Genomic DNA, 15,593 nt, shown 5'->3' with positions numbered 1-15,593 from the left:
GAAGAATGTAATATTACTCTCTGATATTTATAATCATTCATATATTGTCATTTTTATCTTCTCAAATAAAAGAGATTTGGGTTATTTAGCTAAATATGGAAATTACTGCCCCCCAATTTTTTAATGGAATAAGAAAAACCTTTGTAAATATACGTTTTTCAATTTTAACATGTTAAATTCACAAATATCAAAATTGCTCAATTTTGAAATAGTTTGGTGTATATGTCACATCACTAAATGTGCATTATATATCAAAAGGATGCATGAGACTCTTTGGGGTACCATATTTACACAAAGTCACATACAATAGAGGGAATGCTGTTATTACTTAACATTTAGGGAGAATGCATTGAGCTCCTAAATGATAGAGAGGCAGCCTGGGCTCTTATATTTTTAGTGGCAAACTGACTACCCCAGTACGTGCCACTACTAATATAAGCTCTTGACTCTGTGCTGTCAGATATTGTTCTAATGGCTTCTTGGGGATTTTCTCCCTCTATACTTATGACCATATTATGACGTAGAACTATTACCCTCATTTTATAGAGGAGAAAGCTGAGGCATGTGTTGGTTAAATAATGTATTCAGAAAACTCAGAGAGGCATGGCTTAACTGGAACCCAAATACAGTTCTGGTTCTGGGACCTAAGCCTTTAGCCATTATGTATGCCATACTACCACTCTGCCACTACACACACACACACACAAAAATGCATACTCTCATTGTGTGGCTAAATGTTTGTATATTTTAATTCCTGTCTCAATATTTTTCCCCATTGGCACAAACTCTGTTGTGGATTTTAGTGAATTGCTTTGGAACTCTCTCTCTCTCTCTCTCTCTCTCTCTCTCTCTCTCTCTCTCTCTCTGTTTTCTCTCTCTCTCTCTCACACTCTCTCTCTCTCTCTCTCTCACTGGAGGATATTTTAATCCTCACTGGAGGATATTTTTCCATTGATTTTTTTTTAGAGAGGGTGAAAGGGAAGGGGAGACAGAGAGAAAGATCAATGTGAGAGAGACATATCGATTGGTTGCCACCTGCACACACCCTGATGAAGGCCAGGACCCAGCCTGCAACAGAGGTACATGCCCTTGACTGGAATCAAACCCGGGACCTTTCATTCCACAGGTTGAAGCTCTATCCACTGAGCCAAATGGCTAGGGCAGAGCTCTATATTCTTTATCCACATCTTTCATATCCTGGTAGACTTCTTATGGAGGACATTTGAAACTGTTCCTCTTTCAGTTTTTTTTTTTTAAATGAATCGCTGCAACTTACTTAGAGATGCACTGAACTTATCTCCTTAAAAGTTGTTCTCACAGAAGCAGAAAATGCATGCAAACATTTTATTTTTTCTGATGTCTTTTATTTATAGATTCTGTTACAGTGTGTCTCAAATATAACTACAATTCAATTAATGACAAACTCAAACTCAAATATGAGCATTCATATATGTATAAAATTTGTAAAGTTTTCTATGTAAAGAGCATATTATATTCATGGCTATTCATTTATTTTTGTGAAGCAATTCTTGTTTTCTTCAAGAACGTAACATAATAAACCAGAGCTACTTTAATAAATCAGTGGCCTCTATACATAGGTCCTAAATCCAGGCCAATTACTTCGTCATACTAACTCAGCTGGCCCTCATCTCATTATGTACATTCATTAACATTTCTCCAAAATTTCTATTTAGAACTGCTTTATTTACATAAGCATTTTATCTTAACTCTTTGTAATAAAGCTATTAAAAATTCTATAAAATCATTATGGACATTTTGGGTTGAGATTTAACAACCAGCATTTAAGAATCAGCCCCCAAGTCACTTACATCTTTTGTAAATGATATAACAATCAAAAAGGTAAAATGAGATTCTCTCACTTTTATCCAAATTTATATGTATAGATTTGTGTTCAAATATGTTTGTTTCCATTTTATTCTCATTTAAATTTTACAGTGTAACTGCCATTCCACATCATTAGGTGAAATGAGTTCAGTGATTATGTAATTTAAATATCAGTATGACAATGCCTTGGGGGGGTGGTGATATTTCATAATCAGAGCCAAACAGTAACCTACATGAATAGTGTACTTTTTCTTCAAATTTACACTGTACTGAATGATCTCTTACTTTCAATATTGTTCTTAATTGACAAAAAGTCAAAACTAGACATTCCTGGGAAAACATATATATGTACAAAACCCAAGTATTTTATACATTTTTAAAAATTATAGTTCAGCATTAAATAGGAGAAAGAGCAACTTTATCATTTTTTGAAATGATAAAGAAACTGTGTTGAGAAATCAGTTGCCAATATTTTTTCTTTTACATAAAAATCAAGACATGTAAAAACATTGAGTAAATCCCACATAAATATGCAAAAATGCAGTTGTATTTATATGTGTTTAAAATAATAAGGGTAGACTTACTTCAAATTTAAGGTGATATTAATTTATTAATTTAATGTATTAAAAATCTTACAAATATATTTTGTATGATTCCCTAATTAAATTGTCAAAATATATTTTTAATAGGCTTAGTAGGTATGTGATGTAATGCTCTACAGAGTCTAGGAAAACACTGCATGGTATCTTTCATATTAAATTGAAAAGTGGCTCAAATAATCAAAGATGAATGATTGAACATAGATATAAAGAATTTTTGGCCCTAAATTTAATTTCATATGTACCTTATGAGAAATGTCTACAAGTGATAATCTCTGTCATGGGTATTATAAAATATGTCACAATTAAAAAATTTTCTAGATAGGATGTTCTGTGGAAATGTCTGTTTCTATCTGACATTCCCATATCTATGTTTCTTAGTCTCTCCTTTCTGTCTCTCATTCTCTACCCATACCTCTTCATCTCTATAGGTATGTTTAAATATTCTTTATTTTTAACTAGCCATAACAACAAAAATATGTTTAAGTACTGATTACAGAATTATAATTCATGTTCCCTTTTAACTTAAAAATGCAAATGAATGAAATATCTTCTAGATGTTTGCTTTGAAACTCCCACAAAATCTAAATAAAACTAATTTCTCCTTACGTAACTCAATTTTGCCTACACATGTATAACTCGATAGGAGAAAGACCTCATATTCCTGAAATGAAATGATGAAAAACTGCATCATGGCCATTCTTTTCAAGCCACTATTAACAAGAATTTCTTAAAAGCTAGATTTATAAGCCTTGGTAAGAGTACATCAGCTAAAGTAAAATGAATTATGTGCTCGGTAAGTTATAAGCTCGGGGTACTTTATTGATTGATGTATAATATACCTCATAGTCATGGAATTTTAAGTACTAAGTGACATCCTCCTCATTTTCAGATGAAAGATTAGCCGTCTAAAAGGACTGCTTGTACAAATTAGGAGAGTAAATTAAGTGACAAGAAAGCAAGTTGGCAAGAATCCCAGTCGAATGCTTTTTCTTTCATTCTAAAGTCAACTTTGAGTTGAAAGTTTGTCTGATATTATAATTTCAAAGTTTGTCACATATATTTAGGATGGTATAGAGGTGACGGAGTAAATACTGTGCTCCAGTCATGTGCAATGGTATTAAATAGTGACCTGCATATCAGGAAGCACTTCAGTGAAGGGAAATAACAATTTTGCTTAGTGCTAAAGAATGACTAAACAATACTGCATGAGACAGCAGAAAAAATGTGACAAAAGAGATGAAACTTTGTGTCATTATTGGTATTTTGGGGCAGCACAGTATAGTGTGAGATTATATAAATAATAGTAAATAAAGCTTTCTTCCGTTGCTTCTTTTTTTTTTAATTATCTTCATTTTTTTTCTTTTGAGGGAAGTGATATGTAGTACTTGGAATAATTTTTCATGTTCTTTGGTTGTATAAACTAAGAAGGATATAAAAAATACAGGCTATAAAGCACAATACTCTAAAGGTAAATCTTAATTCTGCTTGTTACATGAGTCAAGATAAATGAAAAGTATTTGTTGAAATGAATAGCCTACACATGTTTTTAATTCCATAGCATTTTATAGGTACATATAAATTGGTTCTGATGCAATATAGAATAAATTTAAGCACCTCAAAATATAGAATGACCTCTGTACATGGATAAAAGTGTTTTGTTCCCTAATACTAACATGTTTTAACTAAACACTCATTACTAATGTCCATTCCTTCTATCAGGGTATTTCATGGCAGAGCCAAGACAAAATACTTTTGTAGATGTCCAAATATAGAAATGTATGTGTGTGTGTGTGTGTGTGTGTGTGTGTGTGTGTGTTTATATTTGCGTGGGAAACATGAATATTTACAATCCTGTGAAAAGATGACAAGGCAGATGTAAAGATTTCCTACATGGTCTTGTGATTTATTAAAAGCAAATAAAATTAAATTAATTTTGCTTGCTGTAATCAATAATCCCTATAGAGTTACTCTACAATTCTTACAGAATCATTTACCAGTGCAAAAATAGCCATTTGGTAATGCTGCCCACCTATCTTAAGGAATCAGAGCTAGTGACTGCACTGACTTTGAGAATATTTTGGTAAAAAGTTTTGGCATAGACCTCCTTAAAAGAGTCTTATTGACACAAATAAATCACCTTCACAGGCTGTAAACAGTGTACTAAATACGAAGCTCTATTTTTTGCTTTCCTTGCCATCTTTTCCTTTGTCTTCCTTTTCTGTTTTGTCTTTTTCATATTTCTCTTTGTCTGGTTTTGTTACACTATCATATGAAGGTGGAGAGACGGTAGATGGGGTTGCATCTGGTTTTTCTGGACTTGAGTTCTCATTAACTTTATCAAAAACCGTATCTTCTTTATGGGGCAAATCATCATCTCTGTCTCCATCTTTTATGTATATACTTGATATATTTTTGACATTTTGCCTTAAGCGGTGACGTCTGTAAGCACGCTGAATAACAGTTGCAGACACATCCTCTTGTTTTCGTTTTAGTGTTGTTGTGATGGGTTCATAGGACACTTTAGAAGGATTTGCTGACATGAACCTTTCTTCCATCTGTGAACGAAGAGAGTCCATCTCTCCACCTTCACCCAAAACACGTTTTGTAAAAGCAAATAAGATGTCAAGACAATGAATCCGGTCGCCATTGACCATGGGCAGATCCATGGCAATGAGTTGGACTTTGTTTGGTTTTGCTATGAGAAGAGGAGGATCTAGGGCAGCTGCAAAATCAGAGAGTTTTCTATATTCTATAAACTGGGTAGCATCAGGATCAAACTTCTCCCAAACCTTGTAGAACATCTCAAAGTCATCCTCACTAAGAGGTTCAGTACTTTCTTCTGTAGCAACACTGAAGTTCTCCAGGATGACAGCGATGTACATGTTCACTACAACCAGAAATGATATGATGATGTAGCTAACAAAATAGAATATCCCGACAGATGGGCTGCCACAGTCTCCTTCAACTGAACTTCCTGGATGAACTTTTTTAGGGTCACAGTCTGGAGGTCCACTATTAAGAATAGGTGCTAGCAACCCATCCCAGCCAGCAGAGGTGGTAATCTGGAACAGGCAGATCATACTGTTGCCAAAGGTTTCAAAGTTGAACATGTCATTAATTCCAGCTTCCTTTTTAACATAAGCAAAGCTGGACATTCCAAAGATGGCGTAGATGAACATGACCAGGAAGAGCAGGAGGCCGATGTTAAACAATGCAGGAAGGGACATCATCAGAGCAAAGAGCAGCGTGCGGATCCCTTTTGCCCCTTTGATCAGACGTAGGATTCGGCCAATCCTGGCAAGACGGATCACTCGGAACAGGGTAGGGGACACAAAATATTTTTCTATCAGCTCAGCCAGAAACATACCTGGTGAGGAGAGAAAGAATAAAAAGAAAATATTTAAATTTCCATGCTATAGAAAATCTAGATTCTAAATAGTTTTATCTGCCAGCCTATCTCTTACAATTTCAGGACTATCATTTTATTGAAAAAAATTTCATAGCAATTAGAGTATTAAGCAATACCATAAGAAAATACTTAGTCTTACTACTGTAACATTTTCCCTCCTTCACTAAGTTTATGGGCATTGAAATTTTTCCCTCCACAATAATTTTCTTAATTATAAGAATAATGCCTACTCATGTAGAAAATTCAAGCAATACAGTAAATGCTAAAAAGGAAAGGTAAATCACCTGAAACATCACCAACCATAACTATTGTTAATATTTTGTTGAGTATCACTCCACAGTTTTCTATGCTAGCACACACACACACACATATATACACACATGAATGTAATCATGTAACACATAAGCATTTTTTTGGTAATCTATTTTAGTCACTTCACATCATGAAAATATTTCCATACAAATGACAAATAAGTAATTTCTTTTTTTTCTTTATTATTTAAAGTATTACATATGTCTCCATTTTCCCTCATCGACCCTTCCCGGCCACTCCCACCCCCACCACTTCCACCCGCTAGGACATGCTCCCACCTCCCCAGTGTCCATGTCCATTGGTTATGCTTATATGTATGCATAAAAGTCCTTTGGTTGATCTCTTACCACCCCAACCCCCGCCTTCCCTCTGAGGTTTGATAGTCTGTTCTATGCTTCTCTTAAGTAATTTGCTATAGTTGTAAAATGCTCTGTCAAAATAACCACATAGTGAAGAATTTTATGTTGTTTCCAATTTATGATATCCTCAGTCCCTTCCTAAAATTTATAATTAAAAAATAAATGCAATCCTAAAATACTGGGCAGGACATGTACAGGTAATGAATGAGCAGAAGAATATAAAAATAGTGATGATAATGAAAAGGGAAGGAAGTATAAAATCATGTACTGACATTCATAAACATGACTGGGGTTGGTGGAGAAATGATCATGTTTTGTAGACTTGCCAAATATTAAAGCCATAAGAAATGAAGATGACATTTCTTGAGATCTTAACTTTACTTTGACTTCAAGAAGAATTTTCATGAAGAGTTACCAATAACCTGGCTATTAACATTATCATTCATCAAAGGGCAGTTCTCATATATGCTAAAACTAGAAATGATTTCAGACTCTGTGTTGGTCTTCTCTGATATACCTACATATAGAAACAATTGCTACAATTGTGAAGGGTAATCTTGGAAATCAAACACTGGATCAAGTGGTATTATGTGCTCCCAACAAATAGAAAACTTGAGGCTTTGAGGCCTGCAGTGAGATCTCAGAAATTCTGACACAAAGGCGTTTACTTTGTAAAGTTTTTTTTTTTTTTTTTTGTTAAGGTTCCTTCATTCTTTCATTTAACTTACTCAAAAGTAAATTTATATTCAAGAATTCAGGACCTGCTCTGAGCATGTGTGAGTTTAGTTTCATTCAATATAAAAACCTGGTTAATAAATGCACTTACCTACAATGGAGATAATCACAATCACAAAATCAAAAATGTTCCATCCTACTGTGAAGTAGTAGTGTCTGAGGGAGATGAGTTTCAGCACACATTCTCCAGTGAAGAGGATAATGAAGACCACATTTATCCAATAGAGGACATTAGTCATGTATGGGCTTTGTCCCTCTTTTTCTACCATCATGGTTACCATGTTGAGGCAGATAAGAACCATAATGCTGATATCAAAAACTTGGTTTGTTACTAGGTCAAATATACATCCTTGGAATTTGTTCTGCAAATAAATAGGAATAATATGAAATATAGAGTAAACTTAGCAAGTAGTATCCACTAATCATTACATTAGTAAAACATTTTTTTAAAAAAGATATCAGTCTTCAAAACTTGCATAAATTATCCCTGGTCATAGTTTTGTGCTTTCTACAAGAAATATTATTAATGGGCTAAATCAAAGTCAGAGTAAATGAAATATTTTGTTGTTGTTTTTCAATATATCAGATTGATATTCAGTTAGCCTTGTACTTACACTAGAGGCTCAGTGCACGAAATTTGTGCACGGGGGGGGGGGGGTGTCCCTCAGCCCAGCCTGCACCCTCTCTAATCTGGGACCCCTTAAGGCGGTCGGACATCCCTCTCACAATCCAGGACTGCTGGTTCCCAACTGCTCTCCCCTTCAGGCCTGGTCCCCCCCAACTGCCCTCCCCTGCAGGCCTTGTCCCACCCACCACAACTGCCCTCCCCTGCAGGCCTGGGTCCCCCGGAACTGTCCTCTCCTGCAGGCCTGGTCCCCCCAACTGCTCTCCCCTGCTGGCCTGGTCCCCCCCCCCCCCCACAACTGCCCTGCCCTGCAGACCTGGTCCCCCCCAACTGCCCTCCCCTGCAGGCCTGGGTCTTCCCCCCAACTGCCCTCCCTTGCTGGCCTGGTCTCCCCCAACTGCCCTCCTCTGCCGGCCTGGTCACCCCTAACTTCCCACAACTGCCCTCCCCTGCAGGCCATCTTGTGGCAGCCATCTTGTGTTCACATGGGGGCAGCCATCTTTGACCACATGGGGGTGGCTATCTTGTCTCTTGGAGTGATGGTCAATTTGCATATTACTCTTTTATTAGATAAGATTGGCTGTTAAGTATATCCACCCTAGTATGTTATATTCAATCTAAAGTACATTCATTTTCATATTCTACAGGCCACTGCAGGAATAAGTTGTATAGCTATGATTAAAGTAAATGCATATGTAAATATTTTTCATTTTTATAGAAAAATTAAAAAATAAGAAGGAATATTAAGATCAGTACTTAACCCTCTCACATCTCAGCTCAGCCTCTAGAAACCGACTACATAGGTTCAGTTCTCAAACTCCAGCCCTCCCTAATTGTTTGGCCTCCTCTGTGCCTGTTTCAGACTCCATAAAATGGGATAATAATAATAATTTCTACCTCATAAGAGTTATTGTAGGAATTAAATGAGTTAAAATATGTAGAGTTCTTAGAACAGTGCCTAGCTCATAGTAAGAGCTACAGAATTATTACTGCTATTTAGAAACTAAAATACAGACTGGGAGATGTGGAGCTGGCTAACATAATAAAAATATATTTGTTAAACACTCAAAAAAAAGATACAGTGCTTAAAATACATATATTAAGTTTTATAAGGACTTTTGTTCAAAACAGCAATTTTGTTCCATTTTTTTTCAAAATTAATTCTAATCATTCATGCTTAAGAAAAAGTTGTATATTAAAGTTGAATAGAAAATAATTTGAAAATTTACATTTAATATATATATATATATATATATATATATATATGTATATATATATATATATATATATATATATATATATATATATATTTATATATATATTTTTTACCCCTGGCCGAGGTATTGGCTTTTGTGGTTTCTTAGATCCAAGCTTTTTCATTGCATTATAATATTTCTTCTGTTCTTCTGTCATAAAGATGTCTTGACCTCCAAGGTAAAAAAAAATAAAGAAGTCTAGTTAAAACCAGATTCATTGTCTAGATTTTTCCTCAGATTATTAAGACAGGTTGAAAATGTATTAACATAGAAATGAAATGCATTTTATTATGTGCAATGTGGCTATACATAAAACCTGTCTTAAAGGATTACCTATGTGTAGGCACATGACTCTCCATACTTAATATAATGTGCATATATAAAGTATATGTATTACAATGTAATAATTATTTGGTTCTGAAATCCTTACTTAACTTGTAGGATCCTGGAGTTAAAGATGATCTGGTTATGCTTTCTCTTTAGTTTTTTTGGGGGGCTAGGGAATATTCAGCTTTCTATTATATTGTATCTTAAAAGATTTATCAAATGCCTATATAATAACTAGACTCCCATTTCTGTCTTAGAGTGTTCTAATTCACCTTTCCCCTCTAGTTGATATGCAGTCTTTATGTAATTTTAGTATTCATCTGATCTATTGACAGTAGGCATGAGAGAGAGCCTTTATACCAATGTCAAGAGAAGCTTAGATCCTTTATTGCATACTGATGGGGGCTGAATATCATAGCATATCAAGAATTTACCTAGAAAAGCTAGGAAAACACTGGGAAGAGAATTCTGACTTTGAAGAAAAAGTCAAAGTACAGATTGTATATTTTTTTGATGATGCATACCCTAGTTGGCAACATAATGAAGGATGGGAGAAAACTAAGAGGAGATTATAAAACGTTCCAATAGTTAAAACAGAAATCTCTAGGAATGCCTCATTAGCAATATTTAATACATCTTAATTTCCAATACATGTATCATATTTTCTGCTATAATATAAACTTGAGCTCAGAAGCCATATCTTATGTTGCTTTTCCTCAAGCACCAGCCCAAGACATACCACACAGAACAGTGGCTCAGAACGGAATGAAGTAACATTTGTGAAATGTGTTTTCAATAAGTAATTAGTGCATTAATTTTTCCTAATTATTCAATCCTCTAGGGGACATTGAAAAAAACAGAATAATTGCCATATTGTTTAAAAATAATTCTGACTTAGAAGATTATTTTCTGTGCAGAGATAAATGAGATTAAATATATCTATAACTGTACACTGGCCAATTGTTTAAAAAATAAATGAAGTTCTAATGAAGATAATTACTAATTGATATAAAATTAAATTTCACATTATATTTTTTGGGAAAATAATTGTTCCTATTTTTCAGTACAATGAAAGAAACTTAAAATACTTATCTTTTTTTTCTGTTGGTTGAAATTATCTATGATGACACCAATGAACAAGTTCAAAGTGAAGAATGACCCAAAGATGATAAAGATGACAAAATAAATATACATGTAGAGATTGGATTCATATACGGGTTGCTTGTCAACCTACAAAATTAGAAGTAATTAAGAAAAGTTAGTATGTTGACAATACATTCATCACTTTCCTTTTTCACATGGTTTCATAAGGTAATCCAAACAATGCTATTCTAGTGAATTAGCTCTTTCAGGAGCCATAATATTAGTGATGTTCAACAAAATCATTCTTAAAATATTTTCCAACATTAAGTATTTATTACATGCTTACTAAATACATGAATATAACCTTGAAATGACTACAAAGGGCTTAACCATATAAAGTACTTGTTCTCACATTGGTAGGACAATTTAGTAACAAAATGACCTTAAATATGTTTTTTATTTCCTAGAAAAAAACTGTAGAAGAGATGATACCATATTTATATAAATTTTGTTTTATTTTTGTTTTCATTTCATTACAGAAATGTCTTCACTGGGTTTAGCTTTCGTAGTGTGGAAGTTATTTCATATAAACGCTTCCATGGCACTTAAAATATAAAATTGGCCCGGCTGGTGTTGCTCAATGGTTGGCACCATTTGACTCCAGTCAGGGCACATGCCTAGGTTGCAGCTTGATCCCCAGTAGGGGACATGCAGGAGACAGCTGATCAATGATGCTCTGTCATCATTGATGTTTCTATCTCTTTCCCCTTCTCCTTTCCTCTCTCTGAAATGAATTGAAATATTTTTAAATATAAAAATAAAAACCATTAATAAAATACGTTATTTCATTTTTATTTTGATAAACTTTATTTACTGAGCACTTATTATTTTCAGGCTATGCTAAGTGCTCTACTTGCATTTTCTTGTTGGACCCCCATGAGGTAGGCATTGAATTATTTTTCAATTTGAATTATATAGTCAATAAACACACCCAAAGAGGGAATTTGTTCAGATTCAGTTGCACAGCTTGTATGATATGGTAGAGCCAGAATTTGAGTCAAGGTCTGTCTCCAAATGCTGCATACCTAATCACGAGGCTACTATTAGGTGGAAGTTTTTCAGTTTGTGTGTACATACCAAGGACTGACTCCTTGTTGCCACTGTTTGAAAATGGCTAAACTAAACTAAGGAGCTTTTTAAACTTGTAGATTTTAGTTTAATGTTGACCATTACTTACATTAACAGAATCAACAGCTGCATACATAATATCCATCCATCCCTTAAATGTTGCCTGCAAATATAACATTTATAGAATCTGAATTTGAAGCTCATACTTTTAAGCAGCAACACATGAGTTTAGTCCATTTAATGTTACATGCGTTAAGTAATATCAAATCACTAAGTTTTGCTGTATTTCAAAATACCAATTTAATATAAAGGTGCTATGTCAAGAAAAAAAGGGACACATTCTGGGGTCATATTCTAAATCTTAGTCCTAGTCAGTTATTTCCAGGTTGTTACAATTCCTGAAAATTTTGCACATGATTTTCATTTTTCCAGAGGTAGAGGGTAATTTTATAAAAAAGGCAGGAAACAATTTATCTCCATTTCGTAAGGATGCTCTGTGCTAATGAGAAGTCCCTCTCATTCCCATGTAGTGCAAAACCAGCAGTCCAGAAAAATGACTATTCATTTGGAGCAATATTCAGATGGTGCAATGGCGAGGGGTCAAATGACACCAATAAGTCATTTTTACAGGCAATTGTTCTAGTTGACACCAAGTCTCTTTTTAAAGTCACAAAGTACTTTATCTTTAACTTCTAGTTAGCAGATTATTTAAAATAATGACTTTTGTCAGTGTCCACTATGATATCAAGCATTCATGAAAGGGGTCACTTACAACTTGAAGCAAAGACAGGTAACCAAGTCCAACATTATCAAAGTTCACCTTCAGGTTCTTCCATCGCACATTTTGACTAAAAATCATCAGGGCAAAACACTCGGATTTATTTTGAACTTTGCTTGTAGGAAACCGTAACCCATCTGTGGTGTTAACACACTCATAGAACTTGCCCGCAAACAAATTTACTCCCATGATGCTAAATATTAGCCAGAATATAAGACATACAAGTAGCACATTCATGATGGAAGGAATTGCACCTATGAGCGCATTCACGACCACCTGGTATTCAAAGAAAGAAAAGAATGATTAGGATTCATAAAAATGTTAAATGGGCAACATTAATGAAACAAAATGCAGAATTAATGAAATTAGAAAAGCCACCCTTAAATGTTTAAGACATCAAATCAAGCAATCAACATATGTTAATTGAATGCCTACTATATGCTCAGCAGCATGCCAAGCAAGACAAAACAAGACAAGAGACCTGTGATAAACATGTTTAGAAAAGTACTGACACACAGGGAAACTATGAGTAACAATACAAAACAAAATAACTAAGATGCCATGAACACTTAAGTAAATGAAACGAATAAATAAAAAACAATAAACCAAAACCTGATACATGTAATGTGAAGTCGTAAAATCTGCATACTCTAGAAAAAAAAAAAGAAATTTATAAACATAAATCATAAAAAAATAAATAAAATGTACAGTTAAAAGTTTATAGTCCTAGAATTACCAGTGCTAAAATTCTCCCATCTAGACAAATTGGTGGTATGTATTAGCTGGAGTTAGATTAAGAATCATTTAGTGGTATGAACCCTTTAGATTTAATTGATTCTTCTAGTTGTACGATATGTGAATTCAGTTAAGACCTTGGGACCTCTGTTTCCTTGTCTGCAAAATGAGAGCAATCTTTTCAAATGTATTATTCCAACTCCAAAAATACTTTATGTAGGTCCTTGGCTAAATATAGATAGTGCTGGGCCTCAGTTAAAGCAGAAAAGAAGTGTAATTTATCTTCAATACTTTATTTCTGCTTTTAAGCATTTCCATTGCTATTGATCACCAGCGCTTCTTGCCACTCCAATTTTCCGGCATGGCGACCATTGCAGCATTTATCACTCTCCAGATGTTCTTAATTACCCAGTCCTTCAAACCTACCTGTCTTCTGATACTTCAGCTCTCGTCCAAATTTGGGTGCAAATGTGTAAAAGACTAATTTGTTAAGCATTGTGCTCCTATTTTTTTTTTTTTTTTTTGCAATATATCAAGCAAGTCATCTTTAACTGGTGAAACATTAAGGGTCTCTACCTTTGAGATTGTCTAGAGCAGGGGTTAGCAAACATTTTCTTAAATATTTTTAGGCTTTGAGGGTGATACGATCTTTGTTGCAACTATTCAATTCTGCCACTGTAGTAAGAGTATACACAAATGAGCATGACTGAAGTCCAATAACAACTGTGGACTTTGGTATGTTGACCCCTGGTCCAGAACAATAGTTATTATCCTGGGGCTGATGGACCCATAGAGATTCTATGTGGGCATGAAATCCCATTAAAAACATTATAGGGTTGCTTTCTTTACAGAGAGATGATTCATATTTTCATGAGATTCATACAGTATACAAAAGTTTGGAGGAACAGAATGAGAGAATAAAGTTCAAAGTGGCCAACTCTTTTTCAAGCCTACTTTTTCATCCTCATTTCTTGCTAACCTCCCCTCTGTGCTTATCAGTGAGGCACACTGACCCTTCTAGACGTTGCTCACATGTGCCTTGCACACTAGACTTTGTGCTTCTCTGCCATGTAGCATCTCTGCCTGGAATGCCAACCCGCCTGTGTCTTGGGGCCTCCTCTCTCAATCATGGCCCAATGTCACCTCCTGGCAAAGCTTTCCCAGATGTCCTCGGGCAGCTACACCCAACTCTATGTTCCTGTGGCACTATATGATTACTATTTCATGGCAGATGTCAAAGAAGAAATACTGTTCCCCTCTCTGTCTCTCCATGACCATCGTCCCTACTCAGTCAAACCTCAAGATTACAAAATGCTGCAAATCATTATTTTCTTTATTTTTCAAAATGACACACAGCATGAAGAAACATCTCCTTTTTAACATGGCTAATAAATGTGACTATATAGACATGTTTCCCTTCCATATATATTAAACTATTCACTTGTATTATAGACTAGAGGCCCGATGCACGAAATTTGTGCAAGGGCCTTGGCCCCTGCTGCCACGGCAGCCGCCTCTGCCTTGGCCCCTGCCCCTGCGACTTTGTCTGGAAGGTCATCCAGGAGGACGTCTGGTCTAATTAGCATATTATGCTTTTATTATTATAGATTAAGAACAAAGCAAACAGGGTAAAATAATGGGCTGGCTTAATCACTGAGGGAAGTAAGTTTGTAGGGGAAAGTATATTATTTGTTCATAAAACTCAGTATAACGTCTGTTCAAGTTCAGGGATCCATCTTAAGTTCTGGATATATTGTAGCATTCTGCTAATGCTCAAAAGGGGGAGGTAATGTCAATGAATTCAACACCATCTTTCTGTATACAATGTGACGTGTAATTGTTCAATTCTCATATGAGAAAAAGTACTTCAATTTTATTTATGAAGTTTATTTTATATAATCAGGACCTCTCATATACATGGATCCATCATACACTGGGTTCATTAAGCAGCAGAGGTGACAGTCATAGTGTAGCAGGAATAATAACAAAGATTTCCTAGACTAAACGATTGCTTATATTCACCAGAGGCTTCAGATTTCTGAGCCCCACCCCAGAGTTTCTGATTCAGTTGGGTCTGGGGTGGAGCCTGGGAATTTGTATTTCTAATCAGTTCTGATGATGCTGATAGCTGTCCAGTAGAGCACATTCAGGGAAGCAGTGAGCTAGACTGATTTGCAAGTTAAATTGCTCTGAGACTATAGGAAGAGAGGAAGTCTGATAAACAAATAAGTACAATATAATGAGGATTATATGTATCTGAACATAGAGAAAGGATGCCTAATTATGCCTGGTGGTGGACAGACAGGGCACATTTTTAATTGAGGCTTAAGAATGGGTAGGTGTTTATCTGCTACATTGATGAATGAGGGTTGATTCCCAGCCAAGAGAAAAGAGGCTTG

General features: G+C 35.1%; 1 protein-coding gene and 1 long non-coding RNA gene across 2 annotated transcripts in view; one reads left to right on the top strand and one right to left on the bottom strand.

Moving 5' to 3' along the window:
• The window catches only part of LOC308247766, a 78,265-nt gene that overhangs the window by 38,716 nt on the left and 23,956 nt on the right, over positions 1 to 15,593 (top strand). The window lies entirely within an intron of this gene.
• The window catches only part of SCN9A (sodium voltage-gated channel alpha subunit 9), a 158,969-nt gene continuing 144,735 nt past the window's right edge, over positions 1,360 to 15,593 (bottom strand). The window contains exons 22-27 of the mRNA XM_080667299.1: positions 12,454 to 12,735; positions 11,791 to 11,844; positions 10,559 to 10,700; positions 9,217 to 9,341; positions 7,354 to 7,624; positions 1,360 to 5,814 (exon numbers count right to left, since the gene is read on the bottom strand). Coding sequence (XP_080523425.1) covers positions 4,622 to 5,814; positions 7,354 to 7,624; positions 9,217 to 9,341; positions 10,559 to 10,700; positions 11,791 to 11,844; positions 12,454 to 12,735 — 2,067 coding nt within the window. The 3' untranslated portion in view covers positions 1,360 to 4,621. The remainder of the gene's footprint in view (positions 5,815 to 7,353; positions 7,625 to 9,216; positions 9,342 to 10,558; positions 10,701 to 11,790; positions 11,845 to 12,453; positions 12,736 to 15,593) is intronic.

Source organism: Plecotus auritus, assembly GCF_963455305.1.
Source record: "Plecotus auritus genome assembly, chromosome: 5".
Taxonomy (NCBI): domain Eukaryota; kingdom Metazoa; phylum Chordata; class Mammalia; order Chiroptera; family Vespertilionidae; genus Plecotus; species Plecotus auritus.
This window is presented reverse-complemented; position numbering and strand designations above follow the sequence as displayed.